General features: G+C 43.3%; 1 protein-coding gene across 6 annotated transcripts in view; it reads right to left on the minus strand.

Annotated features, from left to right (window-relative positions):
- Positions 1-17,831, minus strand: part of FARP1 (FERM, ARH/RhoGEF and pleckstrin domain protein 1) — a 459,262-nt gene that overhangs the window by 161,654 nt on the left and 279,777 nt on the right. For all 6 annotated transcript variants that reach the window (XM_069205182.1, XM_069205178.1, XM_069205181.1 and 3 more), the window contains exons 10-12: positions 5,121-5,284; positions 3,766-3,834; positions 3,097-3,172 (exon numbers count right to left, since the gene is read on the minus strand). In XM_069205182.1, the coding sequence (XP_069061283.1) occupies positions 3,097-3,172; positions 3,766-3,834; positions 5,121-5,284 (309 nt within the window). The remainder of the gene's footprint in view (positions 1-3,096; positions 3,173-3,765; positions 3,835-5,120; positions 5,285-17,831) is intronic.

Below are 17,831 nucleotides of genomic sequence, written 5' to 3' on the forward strand. Positions count from 1 at the left end.
TGATTCTTATAAAACACCTCATCAAGCATGTATCTAATATTAACATGTAAGATTTTAATGAATCTCAAGAGCATCGGATAAGTAACTGGCACCTTTGTGTCATTCACTAGGAAACCTTTTGTTTGAAGTGGGAAGAAGGAGAACATTTCACAGATGAATACTGAATACTTACTTATTGAGGGAGACAGAAATATCACAATACTTGAAGATTTTGTTTTTTAAATGACTGTTTAGTCTGTCAAAAGGCTTTCTACTTTATGACTGGAGGCCGTCTTTGAAGGGTTTCCCCAAGAGGAAGGATTAGAGCCTAACCCTCCAGGCAGAACACAAAGGACAAATGCAGCTGGGAGCCTGAATCTGAAATGATTCTAACAATATGGATCTACAGCCGAGAGGCTGGATAAGGAGGCCACTAGGGATCTACAGATTTAAAATATTTGGGCACTACAAGACGCTGTAGAGAAAGCTCCTATTCAACTTAAACATGAGTATTTAAATGTGGGGAAGAAATGTGGGAAAGCACAGCCTAGAGACAGATGGAAAAGGACAAAATTAAGGTACACAAGAGCAATGCAGTCAAGTTCAGTGATGGTAGGCTAGGAGTGTGGGATCTACTGAAGATCTCAGAAAGAATGTATTTTCATCCAACCACATTTGAGGCAAAGAAGCCTCATGTGGTCGGAGGGAAAGCTGGATGACAACACTGGATACCATCACTTGAGGGGCCAGTATGCAGCAATGAGGGCCATCTTTGCTTTGTGCTTCTTCAGCTGTGTGGTCACTGTCAAAAGCATGGGAACTAAAAGAAAGGTGTAAAAAATGTCCTAGACAGAATTATGTTAAGGATCCTGCACTTTTTAAAAGAGATTCTCGAAATATAAATGTGTACTGTTGGCATAGTAAATTTTCTTCTAAGTTGAATAAATCTATGTCTGACAATCAACATGTGAGACAGTCCTTGTAAGAACTTAGTTTAACACCTACCATATTCTATTTGGAAATGACCATGAAAGTGACAGCAGAGTTGTGCTGGCCACAGATGGCTTTTTATCCCAGACTCCTGTTCTCCGACGCTGTTGGTCTTTCAAACATTTTTGCATGGGTCTCATGTGAAGCTGGTGTTTTGTACAAAAAGGTGCACAACGCTAGGTATATTATGAGAGATGAATCTTGTTTGGCTGTTGAGTGAAATGCCATTGTCAGACACACGCACATGTTCTGAATAGAGAGAGGTCAGCAGGCCTTCTTACAAAACTATTAGGTGGTGATCTCCTCCATTTCTTTATCTTCATTCTCAAGATGATGTCAAAGGAGCTGGAGCTTGTGTCTTCAAAAAGTACCCAGTGAAAATACAGACCCCAAAATATAACCATAAAAATAAAGACTCAAAAACCTAACGTGCAAAAATCAGGACCACAAATGAATAATCACTAAAATATCAACACTCAAAACTTATCATAAAATATCCTGGTGATAGACCTTGAATATTAATAGTCTCCAAGTCCGACCGTTGGACAAAAGTGATTTTGGTTGTGTTTAGGAATCTTTTGTCACTATTTTTTAAGGTCTTTATTTATGCATGGGTGTTTTTGTAGACTGCACTTTCAAACAAACATCTTGCAAAAAGACAATCTCCACTCTATTGCGCCCCACTGAGGGACAGCCTCATACAGTAAAGAGCTACGTAATTACATCAGCCCCCTCCCCTGCCCACTTACTGCATTCACCCCTGTACAGGTACCGTTTACCAATGGACAGTCTAAGGTTCTTTCTGTGGTGACCAGAATAGGATAAATAAGACACCTCTCAAACTGCTACATTTAGAGAAGTAAGTTAAAATCCTTTAATACAATTGTCTTGCATTGTATTGGGTTCATAACCTTTAGTGCATTTAGCACTTTGTCATGCATAACTTTCTGGTGGGAAAAAGATGACCAGTTTACCAGAAAGTCGGAGCAGTGATAGATTTTTCTAATGTATTGCCAAGGTGACAGTCCTACATTAAAGAAAAAAGTAAGGAGCTAAAGACCTGGTAAACGATACAAGTATAAAGCTGCCTGAAGCACATTGTTAGGTCGAGTATAGCAGCGCACAAGCACTGCTTTTCCGACGTGTTGGTATCTATGTGGGCTTTTAACCACGCCCACCTCGCGCACATCACTTTCACTCTTTAGTGGGCTTGCCTTTCAAATATCTTTTGTTATCATTGGTAAATGCTTTATGTTTGTTGCTCCTTAGAGCAGTTTTGTTACTGCCTTGGACATCAACCGTTACATGGATAATTGCATGTATGCCAATATGTTTGACTGCGAGCGAACTTCTTGTTCTTTTTGTGTCTTTCCTTCATGCTCATGGGGGCTGTGGCGCTTTGAATCGGCTCACTTAGGTCGACTGTTTTTACTTTAAATTTTCAATTTATGTGGCAAGAAAAGTCCAGTTAGGAATTTACAAAGCTAATAGCTCTAACTCCAGCAAATGCGAGACCTATTGCATTGCAAATGCTTGTTTTTTTATTTTCTTATGTTTATTCTCCATACAAAACGTCTGGCAAGGTGCTACAGAGAGAGAGGACAACTGAATACAGCTTAACTTTCGACTTTAGAACAGGTTTGCCATTAAAAAAACAGCATTCCTAATTTTTAACACCAGTTGTCCATTGCAAACATTTTACAATTAATCTAATCATGATTTCTTTTGTCGAACCTTTTGTTTTAACGCACGTGCCTCACTATTAATTAGCTTGATTTATTTTTTTACGATGACCTCTTTTTAACAAATTAATCTTACAGTCAGTTCGCTCAACCAAGGTCTTTCTTTTATTTTTGCATTTTCTCCACCTGAGCTCTGGTTTCCCACGCATCTTTACAACCAGGTTTCTTTGTGCTGTGATAAGGACGTACACTGGGGTGGACTAGGACAGAATGTGCAATAGGAAAATAAAATGCCACAACACCAACCAGTCACCACCGCTACTGCCATGTCGTACAGTTTTCAAAACATAAATTTGCTACATTTACCACTGGCCTTGGGCTTCCAATGCCTGGCGTGCAGAGCGGCTTCAAGTGTATCAAAAGGAATTTTAATACAATTACTAACTTGTTTTGGCACTTCTGAAGGCTGGTCTGAAGGCTGCGTGGCTAAACTTCTGATCGAGCAGATTTTACTGTGTTTCCTGGGAAAAATCACATGAGGATGTTAGAAGCAGAACGATAATATACAAAACAAGACTTTTCTTTCTATTCCGGAACCACGAGCAGCTCAAAAGGACCATTTGGCGCAGCACAGTTCTTTGTGGAACGTGACGCAAACGTTAATTCAAAAAAACGGACAACACGCTGTGCAGGGACAAGCAGTACTTTTCTCTGTTTTGTTACTGAAGTCGCAACACAGTCAATGAGAAATGTACAGTAATGAAAAAACATAAATATTCCCTGAGAAGCCTCTGACAGCTTTCAACCAACCGGAGAGTGCTGGCTACCAGATCACACTAATCCGTGAGAGACTGAAATAGCCCTCTAAAGTGCATTTATAACGTCTTTGTGAAATAAAAGGATATGTAATATTTACGAGTCAGCGTGTGGCTTAGGAATTTACCACAGGTCTGGTATGCTCCAATTCACACACCCCTACTGCGAATCTTAATGCGCCAACACTGGTTTGTCGAACGCCGAGCTAGCAAAATTGATACCAATGTATTCAAAAAGGAAAACATTTTCGACGATTTCTCAGAGTCCAATACAAAATCCAGTATTTCATTCATCTTACCGTTCAAACTGTACTTTTTTGTGTCCACCTTCTTTCACGTAATCAAGAACCTGCTTCTGAGTTCGGCCACTGGAATATATAGGTAAAAAGAGAAAAAAGCAACAACAAAAATTTATATCTATAATGTGCTTGAGAGGGAGACCCTGAAACCACATTCATTAAAAACAGTCATGGCATTCCGACCTCCTCCCTATGGGCCTGAGGTGTGTTCTCATGTACATAAAGGCTCAAACTGCAGGAACTTAGTACAGACTGCAGTTTAGATTTCGAGGGTATTTCATAGTGTAGTAGATTTAAACTGTTGACAATACTTTCAAAAAGTGGAATTTTTTGAAGCAGCCAGTTGCCTACCTTGAAATCAGACTAAGGGCCTGATATAGAACTCGGCAGATGGGTTACTCCATCACAACGGTGACAGATATCTGTCCACTGTAATATAAATCCCACTCTACACTATGGGAATTAGGTTTCGGCAGACACGATATCCGCCACTGTCGTGATGGAGTCACCTATCCGCCGAGTTCTAAATCAGGCCCTAAGACCTGCCACGTTCGTGCCCACAGAAGACAAACACATTAGAAAACTTGCCAAATTTGATCTAACAAGCAAGAGGTAGCGGTTTATCTCAACTCTGTCAAACTATGTAATAAGCCAGCATTCCTTCATTAGTTGCCCTTGGGGAGGTTAGAAGCTGCACAACATGAGTATGAAGAAAAATCACAGCTTCTGGTCCCTGAGGTGGATAAGCCATCTTCTCACACAGACATGGCGAGGTAATGTTCACATTGAACCAAAGATTAGAGAAGATACATTTGATGACCCGCAGAAAGAAACACAAAATAGAAAAAATAAACAAGACAAGAATTATGTAGATTGCACTACAAATAACATCACCTCCAAGCGCTACAGCAGATGGACAAGACGAAAGTGGCTAATAACGGGGTCGAAGAAGTCACCACCCATGAAAAAGGGTGGATACAATGACTACATCAATACCCGGAAAGAACACTTCACCTTGACACTTGCTCAAAGGTAACAGAAGTAAAACGGTGTTAAATACAAGGGAGAAAAAACAAACAGCAGTAGGCTCACCACAGAACACGTCCAACATAAGAGCAAGGAGTACTGTATTGCCCTTCAGGCTTGTGGCGGGGCTCTGATAAAGTTTCAGCCTTATCCTTTTGAAGTACTAACCACTGCTTTGTATTAACAGATTTATGGGTCTTCTGCAAACTAGCGACTACATATTGATTCTTAAGTAAAGGTATGTGTGTACAGCCACAGAAATAAGTAAGTTCCAACACACTTTTGTAGCAAACACTATACTGTGAGAAACTGACATCATATTACATTACCTGAACCTAAAAGAAGATCCTCTGCTGAAAAGAACTGGTTTTGGCTTTGGTTTGGGTTCCTCAAACAGTCTGAAAAAGGCATGATGTTCTACACATATTTTCCAAAAGGACTTGCAAAAATCACGGCTAGCCATCATGAACTCCAAAGTGTCCTGGAACGAACTCTGCAAGGAGAGAGGATTAGTTAGGGAGCACCAGGGATTTTTGCGTGCCCCACTCCACATCACGTGCAAAGCTGCCTCCGCTGCAGTAATGAGAACTCTTTGCATTTTCTTTAATCACCCCAAGGTAACAAACAGTCAAGCACAAGATAATACTAGCGAGTGCACTATAGCAAAAGAGACCAGACTAGACAATACATAACATATCCGAAACGTACAATCTCAAACCTTGCGGTACATAATTGTTTGGCAATTCATTTTCATTCAGTAGGAACAAAATCAGTTCACAAGAAGATTGCAAGTATAATGCATTTGTTTTGTATAGAGCCACAACACTACCAAATCACATGAAGCTGGGACTCCGCTCCATTTTGTATGAAGCCTTTTAGCCATAGATGTATATTTTGACAAATACAGAGCTTTTATAATACATACAAAGTACACTGACTGATAGATAACTTGGCAGGTACACAAATAAAAACAATGAGTGGTTCTCTGTACATCATTACTGATCAATTAATCAATGTGTAAGGATATTGTAAGGCTGCAAATGTTTTAGCCTGCACTGATAGAACAGCTTTATTTTCAGGTCTAGCCAATACATGCCTTTAGCTGCCTGTTGTTAGTGACCTCTTGGCTTTAAAAAAAGTACAAAAAATATATATAGTGGGCTCAGGGTCAACCCCTTGCACTTAATTGGATGACTCTTGTCTAGCTCATTTTCCTTGCTTGTCCCACCTGTGCTACATTTCCTCTTTACTGTGTTGCAATTTATTGGCGTGTGGCCTACCTCTGCTTGCATCGATGGAACTAATTGTTTCCTTCTCTTTTAGCACTCCACAGCAGTGTATGTATTTTCTTGCTGTCCCTCATGTGCCGCTTCCCCCCTTAAATCCCATACGCTCGCTGTGCTGCTCTGAAACCAACCCCTCGTCCACCCCCCAAAATCTAGGCCACTACTTCCCTTCTGCTTTCTTTTTTCAAATACTTTTAACACACTGCTCCTTGTTGGAACTGGCCCTTTCTGCAGGGTTATCCCTAACATTTTCGCCTTTCTCCTCCCCTTTTTGCTGAATTCTTTTTTGTTGGGTTTAGTACACTGGGACCTTTAAGACTGCTAACCAGTGGTGAAGCACACATGCTCTCTGCTTATAGCATGGCAATATTGGCTTATCCACAATTGGCATTTTATATATACTTTAAAGTCCCTAGAAAAAATGTGCACTAAATGTGTCCAGGGTCTGAAATTTAAATGCTACTGGTGGGCCTGCAATACTGAACTTGCCACTCACTTCAGAAGTCCTTTAAATATGATTCAGGCCGGCTATTGCAAAGCCTGTGTGTGCAGTTTAAAACTGCAATGTTGACCTGGAAAATTAACCCTCTAGCCAGGCTCAAACCTTTCTTTTCAATACATATAAGAAGGCCCCAGAAAATCGTACAAAATATGACTAGACTTGCAGAGCGAGTAACTTGAATAATCTATTCAACTTAACTGAAATGTACTTGACCTGTAAACTGGCCTCAAATTGAGTGATCGTAGGAAAATATTTTATTTTACAGAGCAGCCTTTTCTCCATTCTCACATATGAGTGCACCTTTCAATATGTGAGTTCAGTAGGTCCTAACTATAGCTCGACTTGCTTAAGTATGACTCGCCATTGCGAGTAGTTTTTTCAGGCCTGTTAAGTCACCCCTGAGGTAGGCCCTGGATAGCCCCAAAGGCAGGGTGCAGTGTATTTAAAACATTGGATATGTACTTTCAAGTTCTACATAAACAGATAGTAAAAAAACCTCTTAATTTTGTTATTCACTACTACAAGGCCTATCTCTCCCATAAGATAACATTGGGATTGCATTATTACAGTTTATAAGTGTCATTTCCAATTGGAAAGAGATGGGACCCGAAAATCTGGTGTCTCTGAACTCACCATTTAAAATCACAACTTCTGGTGAAGTTGGATTTTAAATTGTATTTCCGAAAATGCCTCTTTTAGAAAGCTGGCATTTTCTTTAACCATCTACTGCCTTCTGTCTGTCTCTAAATACATGTTTGTGTGTGGCTGTCTGGCAGGAATGCACAACAGCCAATCTGTCACCCACCCAAAGGGAGCTTAGGTGTGACTGATGGGCCATCAACATCCTGATGGCCCATCCTAAGCAGGATGGGAGGGAGCAGTTGACACACCTGAATGGGCTAAGTCCTGATCACACACAAAGGGCTTCATAACCCCCTGTAGTGAGTCTGAAGGAAGGGCAGGGACTCTGCACACTTCAAAGGCCTCTCTCTGAAGTCTCCCCCACTTCTAAGGCTCCACTGGGTGTAAGAACTGTACTTCTGACTCCACCAACTCAATACACTTTGTGACCTGGGCACATTCTGCCAGGAAGAAGGACTGCTGTGCTGCTGAAGGGACTGTCACTCTGCCAGACTTTGCTAGACTCCTGCTCTGCTGTGCCTGCCCTACTGCCCTCCTTGCCTGGGAGTGAGAAAGAAAGGAGCCTGCATCTCTACTTCCCCATAACCAAAGGTGACTACAAGGGCTTGCTGGCTTGCCTCCTGTTCTTAAGTCTCAGGGACATCAAATACTTCACCACATACTGCAACAGCACCTGGAATTTGCTTGTTGTAAGTCTAGCCCTGCCAAGGGGTGCCACCCCACTCCTGGGCCCTTGGAAGTGTGTATAAAGTACTGTAACTGCCAGAACCTGCGCACTGTTGATTACGCTCGCTAGAACCAACGTATCTCTTCCCTATCATTGCTGCTGAGGGCAAGGACATCACAACACTGTCTGCGTGGCTCAGAACTGACGCACCAGCGCACTGCCTTTGCTTCATCGGCTGGGCGGGTCAACAATGACACATCATCAAGGGCTAGCAGATGACGTATCTCTGATTGCCTGCGACCGAAGGAATCAACGCAGACCCATCATCTCCTCTGCTCTTCATATCAGGTCTTCGACGGCAATGCAGCCTTCACCCACAGGTACTGTTTCAGCAGGACAAGGTTGATCCCTCTATACAACCTGCACTCCATCTCACTTGCCTTGGCTTTTCAGATTTGACCTGGTCTAGCACGACCAGATTGCCCCAGTTATCAATTATTTGCTTTTTTATTTTCAGATATTTATTAAACAGTTGTATCTCAACTTCAATTTACAGCACGTTTGTCATTTCCGTCCAGTTTTGTTTATTAAATTAAGCTCTATTTTTCTAACCTGGTGTGGATTGTTTTTGTGCAGTGTTTTCACTGTTTAACTGTTTGAAGGGAGGCCCAAATACTTTACAAATTGCCTACAAAGTTAAGCCTGTCTGTTCTGTGCCATGTCACCAGTGGGTAAGCATAGATTAATTTAGGGTGTGCAAACGACTTACCTACTTGGACAGGGTGCACATCTCTGCTAATTAGAGACCACATTTCCAACACTCCTCCATTGACTCACCCACTAACCCACCCTCTGCTGCTCCCACTGTTCTGTGGCATTAGCTCCCTCCCACCACACATCCACTCCTACTTTGCTCTCCACCATTCTTTTATACCTTTTTCTTTTTTTTTTTTTAAAGTGGGCAAGCCGGTACAGTTTGCTGCAAATTCTTAATAGGTGCGTTTGCACACATTTTGTTAATAATGGTGGCTGCATCATGCCACATGCACGCACAAGTGTGGTGATGCATGCACATATACAAGTCATCATGTTGAGCTGCTGTAGCACCAAGACACGTGCATATATAAATCATCATGCCTTTTTCACCTTTCACCTGACCCCAATGCTTATTAGCATCAGCAAACATTTTGTTTTCTTTTTGCCAGTGCGGAACACAAAATGCACTGGCAAAGCCAGTAAACCTGTGTGACTTTTAAAAGGCAAAATATTTGTATTTGCCAATGTTTTTTTAGTTACTTCCGTTTTGTGCACACACACATATACATACACACACACACACATATTTTTAGATGGCCATCAAATCTTTCTGTAGATGGACTGGACTGCAAAGCTTGTAGGTGCTCATTTGCACAGTGCTTAACTTCTGCAAGTGATCTATGCCTCCCTCCTTTTGTTTCAGGAAGTAAGAGATGGACCTTCATCTCCTTAATTTGTTCTCAAGCCCACTCAATTCTCTACAACTCTGCCAAAGGTTAATTACCCAAACTGCCATCCCCAGCCTAGGGCATCAAGGCCGCCCTACAATAGCCCCTACTGGATCATCAGCTCAATATGAGAGAATGTCTTCCAGCAAAACACTCAATACCAAATTCAAGCTATTTGAAAAGCTTAAGAGCCACAATTGCACTTCATCTTTGCCTAGCCTCTTCTAAGCATATCTGGACACATCATACTATTCGTCAAAACAAGGGCCACTTTCACCCAACTGTTCCCCCCATGGAACACTCCTCACCACATCCTGCTTCTTCAAAAGAAAAGGTTTTCTACAATAAAAGGAATGGACAAGAAACCTACCAAAGGCACATTGCTATCATACTGATTAAACAATAATCACCATTAGCGGCAACTAAATCTTCTTATAGCCACTGAGAAATCACCTAATTTTATTTTCCACACAAATTATATGCAATGTCGATAAAATTCACTTACATCCTTAAAGGGAAAGACTAAGGCCCTCATTATGAGTTTGCTGGTAAATACAATTCCTAACCATCCCCGCCCTTGTGGGAAACAATCCAGAGACATCACAAGCTTTGACCCTCGCCATATGAAATAATGGTGGGAACTGACCTTTGCTAAGTGATTCCTGCATGTTTTTCAGTTTTTCATCCATTCCTCATCTTTCTTACCTGCACATTATGAGAGCTGTTACCTACAGAAATGTGTTCAAGGAAAAATGTAGCAGTGCAGTTAAACACACAAATTGTCATTTGGATAGCGGCAGAACCCCGTTTTCTCCCGTACCTGAATTATATACAGCAACCTTCCTTAGGGCCTCTGTTATCTTTATTAGGACCATTACAAAGGACCCAAAGGATCCTATAAGACCTTATTGTAAGTTTGAACCCTCAGATGTTCACAGGAGATGCAACTGGAAAGATCTAAATATCTCAAAAAAAATCTCAAGGATTTACCACTCATATACACCATTATTTCTCTATTTCCACAATTCTCACTTCTACCACCAGTGTCCACTTTGCTAGTGGTTAACATTCCAATGAAAGAAGAAATATAATTATTGACCTACTTGTTGTGTCTCCTTGTTGCGGTTGTAGCAATAGATTTGAAAAGTGGTTTAAATCTTTGGTCACACATACATGTAAGTATCTACTGTTCAAATGTGAGATAAGAGATGTTCAATAAATTTCCCTGTGAGCTCAAAGGCAAAATATATACAGGACAAGAACAATATGAACAAAGACACGTGACATATTCATTGTTTTGGCTTAGACTTGGTTCAAATTTGGTTGGAGAAATGGGGAGCTGGTGAGAATTTTTTCTCTCCCACCTGAGGATTGGGTCCATTCAAATGGAGATTGGTCATGCTGGATGAGTTCCTGAGGGACTCTGTCTTGCACCCATGAATGCCTTTTATGCCTCAAGAACCCCTCCCCTGGCACACCCTCACCTCCCCTCTTACCACATGCCCATGAGAGTTCATCATCTTCTTCTAGTGGGCTATGTCTGAAAATCTAACATTCACCCCAATCACATAATTCCCAGTCAGTAACTGCCCTCCAGACATCTACAAAACTCATGCAACTGTCCCTTCACAGCAATATTCCTTTATTGTGTTTCCCTCTCATGCCATCCCAATGTTCTGACACAGTTCATTGCTAGTAGCTCCCTCATCATGCCACAGATCAAGGAGCCACTGTATCTGAACCCTTGAAGTCTCCCTTTCCCTGCCACTTATCCAACTTCCTTGTGCTATGAAGAATGAACATGGATGAGAAGCACATTACAATTAATTTTCTTTTACACCCTCTCTCCTGCATCAGCATGACTCCAAGACCGCTATATGCATTGCCATTACACTAATTTCCCAACTATGCATTACAGAAACGTATAGGTTTCTATGATTCACCTTTATGTTCCCTGGACTTAAAACATAGGCAAATGACCTTGTTTTCCAATACTACTACTTCTTCACCTCCATCGTTTCTCAAGCTCTACCCCAAAGGCCTCCTTCATCTTCCCAACTGCTCCTCATTCCTTCCATTAGTTAAGGCTCCCTATAGCACCCTTACACCCCATATCTCCCTTGTTCCCACAGTACCCTACAAAGAAGGGTGAAGGACACCGGTGCCTACTAACCAATCCACTTGACGGATGTGACTGCAGACTCTGATCTAAATGATCACCGGGGCACATCAGAGGAGACCTTTACTGAGAATCTACACAGACAAGACTACCACGGTTCAAACAAGTCCACTCCTCATCTGCCCTTCCTTCATGTAGGAGGTTGGCTAAAGTAGACTTTCACTTATCCAATGTTTTTATCTCACTTGATAACCACCAATGGATGCTCCTGGCATCTGTAATTATAAGACTTGCTATGTTTTCTTCATTAACTTTTCTCATTTATATTTTGAACATGTACAACGTGAGAGGGCTTGTGTTTTTTCTCTCCAAATTATTTATTTCACAGGAATCCAGTCAACACGCAATGAAACACAGTGGGAACAGCATCTCACTTACATCCAGTGCTGCACATATATGCCTAACCCAGAGGTCTTTAAAGAATTTTAATCCAAGAACCCTAATTTGATTACATTTTCTTACAATTACTATATGTAACATTAAATTACGCAAGTGAGCAATAGCAATGTAGCAAGACCTGACAGCAGTACATAAAAACTGATATTCAATGATGCTATTCAGTCTAGTCCAATAAATATATACAGCACGAAACTCAGCAAACCAACTGAATGGTTCAAGTGAGATCAAAGTGCACACCTTGTTGAAAAAAAATGTCCAGATTATGCTCTCTGCTGCTTTATTTGTTTTCTGCCAGTAAATCGAGTTTCTGATATTAAAAATATACGGATAACTGAAAAGAGCTAAAACAGGTGTTGGGAAAATAGTTTGCTCAAGAAATGCTGAAATAAATAACAAGTTACTTTTGGTAACGTTCTTTCTGATCGATACTAAATGCACATTTCTCACCTTTGGAATGACCCCAGATGCCAGACTGGATCCGGGCAACTCAAAAAGCAGTGCTGCTGCGAGCAGGTGGATGGTGTTGTGTGACACTGTGGCGACTCAGTTCTGCTACGCAAGTGATGAAGGAGCTCCATATAAGCATCACCCACGAGCGCTGGCATCGGTTGCTCTTTGTAACCATGTCGGTGCCCTAAAATGTGGAGCCCATCAGCAAATTGGAAGAACCAGTATGCAGAGTCCTAAAATTGTGAACTTTTAAGATGGAAAGCAACTATCGAAAGAACAAAGAGAGGAGCGAGAGATGAATTTGAGGTCAGATAGACTTCCCACTAAAAAGAGTATTTCCGAAGGTAATTAACTTGTTCTTCTGATGAGTACTTTCTCACCTTGCGAACAGAAACCAAAGCAATACCTCCCAAGGTGGTGTCCTACTGGAATGGCTCAGTCTACTACGTCCTACAGGACCAAACGGGCAAAATGCCTTTCCCGGCAAACCTGACTGTCAAGGTAGTATTGCTTCTTGAACATGAGTACTGATGCCTATATAGCTGCCAAACAGGTATCCAGGACAGGCACTCCACGTGCCAAAGCAGTGGTATCAGCCAGGGCCCTGGTGATATGAGACTTTAGATGTTTTGTAGGCTGCTTCATAGCCACTGTTTAGCAGATCCTAATATAGAGGACCATCCATTGTGAGATGATCCATTTCTGCATCACCTTGCACTTCTTTTCACCAGAAAACATCACAAAGAGTTCGATGAGGATGAGAAGCTCTGTTTCTACAACATCTTGCCCTTCTTTGCAGCAGAGAACCCCACATCATTCACTGAATATTCTGCTAAGAACCCTACAAAGTACTTATCGTTCACTACAATTCTGCAATCAATGCAATGTCAAAGCGAAGTTTTGGGGTCCCAGTGATGGAGTCTGTCTTCCTCTTTTGAGAGATGAGGTAGAGCAAAGAATGCTGGAAGAGTGATGGCTTGCCTGGTGTGAACAGACATCACCACCTTTGCCAAAAAGGCTACTTGAGTCGAAAAGTAGTTTGTCCAGACAAAAAAGTGGCATAAGGAGGCTGGACCGAGAGGGCCTGGAGCTTACTCGCCCCATGTGAGGATGCTATCGCAACAACAAAAACAATTTTTAAGGTGAGGAAGTGCAGTGAAAACTGTGGATTGATTCAAAAGGGGTACATATGAGAAAAGTTAGATGCAGATTTAAGTCCTGCTGAGGCATCACAAATGGCTCAAGCAGCATCATACGTTGCACACCTCCAGGGAAATCCATCAGATCCAGTGATTTAAACAAAGTTGGCTGGTTCAGCAAACGTAAAAAAGGCCACACGAACAGGCAAATAACCTTCAACAGTGCCCACAGCAACTCCTTGCTGAGCCAAAGATAAAACAAACAATACCTTAAAAAAGTTTGGCCTCCGGGGAGTCAGTCTAGTGTGTACTGCACTAAGCCAGAAATTTATCCTAGTGCCCAGCATGCACAGATTTCATGGACGAGGACCTTGCTGCTAGGATGACCTCAACGACTTCATGAGGGAGGTCAGGGGAGAGTAACTGTTGTTGCTCAATCTCCACGCATGACAGTGCAGGATGCAGAGGCCTGGGTGCAAGACCCTGTCCTGCTGTGAAAGAAGATCCTCACAGATCGGTAGACTGATCAGAGAACAGCTGCTCAAGGCAATAAGTTCCAGATACCACTCTCTCTTGGCCAAATCCGGAGCAACACGAAGACTTTAACCTGGGCATTCCCGATCTTTTTCAGAACTCAGGGCAGGAGTGGCAGCAGCAAAAAAGCAAACAGGAGTCCCATGAAGTGGAGTGACTCCTTCACTCTAAGGGAGATTCCTTCTTGCTTCTTTGGTGCAGCGGAAATCTTCACCCGCAGAAGGGTGGGCAAAGTCACCTTCTTTTGCAGGTTCTAATCATCCAGAATCCACTGTTGGGTTCCACTGCCCTCGTCCTGCTTTTGCCCCATTTAAGAGTCCCCATGTTAGCCTATGGGACGACCAGGTAACTTACCTCTCCTCTCCTGGTCGCTGGGTGGTCTTCTAGATATTTACCTCTTGGGGTTCCTCTCTCTCCCATCCCTTGGCTAACCACTCCATCTCCTCTCGTGGGGGTCCACTTTTTTAGTATATGGCTTGGCCCCCATTTAGGGCCCTTGCTATTTTATTCTATTTCCTAATAAATGGCTGTGCATATTTTGAGTGTAGCTACCTCAAGAAGGGGGTTTTCCTGTAGTAACCTAGTTTGGTGTTCCTGCAAAGTACCTTTATTTTTGCAACACTGTGCGGTTCCTTACAGGTGTGATAAGTTACTGTGTGACAACAGTGGTATTGCAAGTGCTTCACACTCCTCCTATATAGGTCTTGGCTGCTCACCACAGCTACAACTAGAGAGCCCTGGCTATCTGGACATTATAACACTATCTAATAAGGGTTGCCTGGACCCAGTATAATGTGTAACACCATATGTCCACCATACACTGGGCCAGCCTCCTACATCTTGGACATCTCAAGAGAAGCCTTTGGTCCTTCATTTATGTGCCCCGTCTGAGCACAACACTTGTTCCCATAGCCCTACCTAGACAATCTGTGGTGTCTAGAACTGTGTGGATGACTAATTTGGCTATAGCCCGACAATCATGAATGGTTTGGGCTAAACAAGCTCATAAGTCATCATGGATTGCAGGTGAGCTCTCACCAAGTAGGTCCCAAATTGCTTGGGTGTAGCATCCAAGTAAACAGCTTGCATTGACCGACCACAAGGCTGGCAGAGGAGAACATTCTCTTGAAAAACGCAGCCACATGTTTTAACTCCCTGTCGGAATGAATGGCTGGGAAGGAGTTAAGGTGTATTCTGCTTGTGGACACCTGCAACACCAATGTCACCAATGTTTAGGGGTTGGGTATTGGGTTAAGAAATCCATGTCACCTGGAACAGGTCTATGGAAAGGGGTGACTTGTCGACTTATGAGGGCCAGAGCATGGTTTAGCCCAAGTGCATAAAATCGTGCCATTGAGGCCTCATTAAAAGGCAAAAGAGGTTCTGTTGGTGCTTGGTCAGGCTGCTGGACCAGAGTCAGTACATTTGTGTTTACTTCCACAGAAGAGAGGTGATTGACAAGGACATTGTCAGGTCTCTTAATCACAGTGGAGAAAGACATACTTTCCTACATTGCTTCCCCTCTAGGGATGACCAGCCTACTGGCAGGTCCAGACCACTGGCATCCTGTAAGTCCATGTATCAACTGGCTTCATAAAAGGGTGAGGCAAACTCTTCCCAATTCCCACCACAGTTGCCTTCATACGGCTGGCTCTGGTCTGAGTTTGAGTCAAAAAGCTGATGTAGTGCTTGTGTATTGCTTCATGATAGTGGAATTGTGTCTGATGGATTGACATTTGGGGGTGCCAAGTCAAGGTCTGGACGCAGCCTTGGTCGCAGTTGAAAAAGTCATCAAGAGTCAGATACCACTACTGGGTTGCGTTTCCACTTTCAATGCCATGTGGACTGGTGTCTACATTCGAGGGGTAGGCGCGGGTTTTACGCTGGGCTTGAAGCTGCCACTAACGCCAATATCGATCCTGAAGCAGGATCAAGGGTGACAGACTGTGCTGAGCAACTCACCAGCAGTAACATGACTGGAGGACCCTCCTGATCTTTGTGGCTCAAAATGTGCCGAAAATGTGCAGCATGGCCTCTGTAAAGGCTTTGAACTGCTACTATGTCACCGATGGACCTAGAAGCTCCAAGTGCATGAGTACTAAAGATGGAATCAGCTCCTCAGTGGAAGGTAAGCAGGAAATGGAGGCACAGAGGAACTGCACTCAATCAAAATGCAACTGCAGACAACTCAAAAGGAAGTGGCGCATCAGAAAAAAAACAGAAGACCACTCTGCCTTCAGGACCGCTCCCAACCCGTACCACCGCCTCCTGAAAGAAACCAAAAACACTACCAGACCGCATCAAAGCCAGCACAAACCACAGCAAAGAACTCTTCGCCATCGTGAAGGAGTTCATCAATCCTGCAGCCACCGAGAACGACACCACTCCCTCCCAGGAACTGTGTGACAACCTCGCAGACTTCTTGCACGACAAGATCTCGGCCATCTATGAAATCTTCGAACGCTAACCCTTTGTCACAGACAGCATCAACCAGCTCACACGCACAAACACAAACCCTGAACACCTTTCCCACCAACTGGGAACTCCTCACCACGCAGGAAGCTATCTCCATCATGAACTCACTGCACTCTGGAGCACCCACAGACCTTTGCCCCCACATCTTTAACCTAAGGAGCAAGACAAACAGCAATGAGCTCAGGATGGTCCTGAATACCTCCATCACCGAAGCCTCCTTCCATGAGATCTGGAAACATGCTGAAGTGAGGCCCCTCCTGAAAAAAACATCCACCGACCCAGCCGAACTGAAGAACTAGTGGCACATCTCTCTGCTCTCCTATCTAGCAAAAGTCCTTGAGAATGCGATCAACCAGCAACTAACCCAAAACCTAGAAGACCACAACCTCCTGGACACCTCCCAATCCAGATTTCGAGCTAACCATAGCACAGAGACAGCCCTGATTGCAGCCACAGATTACATCAGAGCCCTCCTGGACAATGGGGAAATAGCAGCCCTCAATCTCCTGACCTGTCTGCTGCTTTTGACACTGTCTCCCACCACATCCTGATCAACAGACTCCACCACATTGGGATTCAAGGAAGCACCCTCAAATGGACCACCTCATACCTCACTGGCAGAACCCAAATGATCTGTCTCCCTCCGTTCACCTCAGAGCCCAAGAAGATTATCTTTGGAGTTCCCCAAGGATCATCCCTCAGCCCTACCCTCTTAAACACCTGCATGACCCCCCGGCCACCACCATCATATCACACAAACATCATCTTCAACGTTCTTGACACACAGCTCATCCTCTCACTGTCCGAAGATCCCTCCACCACTAGAGCTAACTTACACAGATGCATGATGAACATTGAGACCATTGTCCTTCACCCAGTACTGTAACTCAACACAGAAAAAACTGAAGTCTGCATCTTTGGGAACAAAACGTCCCCATGGACTGACACATGGTGGGCTGCACAGCTGGGCACACCCCGCCACAACAAACCATGCCCACAACCTCGTCATCATCTTGGATAGCATGCTGTCCATGAAGAAACAACTCAACACAGCCTTTTCTGCCTGCTACCACACCCTTGGCATGCTATGGAAGATCATCAGGTGGCACCCATCAGACACCAGCAGGACCGTCACGCAGGCCGTAGACTGGACTAAGGAAACACGCTCTATGAAGGAATCACAGCATGCCTCCTGAATAGACTTCTGACAATACAGAACTCAGCGGCAAGACTCACACTCTACCTCCCAGAAGGACCCACATCATCCCCCCTATCTCAAGAAA

Source organism: Pleurodeles waltl, chromosome 8 (assembly GCF_031143425.1).
Source record: "Pleurodeles waltl isolate 20211129_DDA chromosome 8, aPleWal1.hap1.20221129, whole genome shotgun sequence".
NCBI classification, from domain to species: domain Eukaryota; kingdom Metazoa; phylum Chordata; class Amphibia; order Caudata; family Salamandridae; genus Pleurodeles; species Pleurodeles waltl.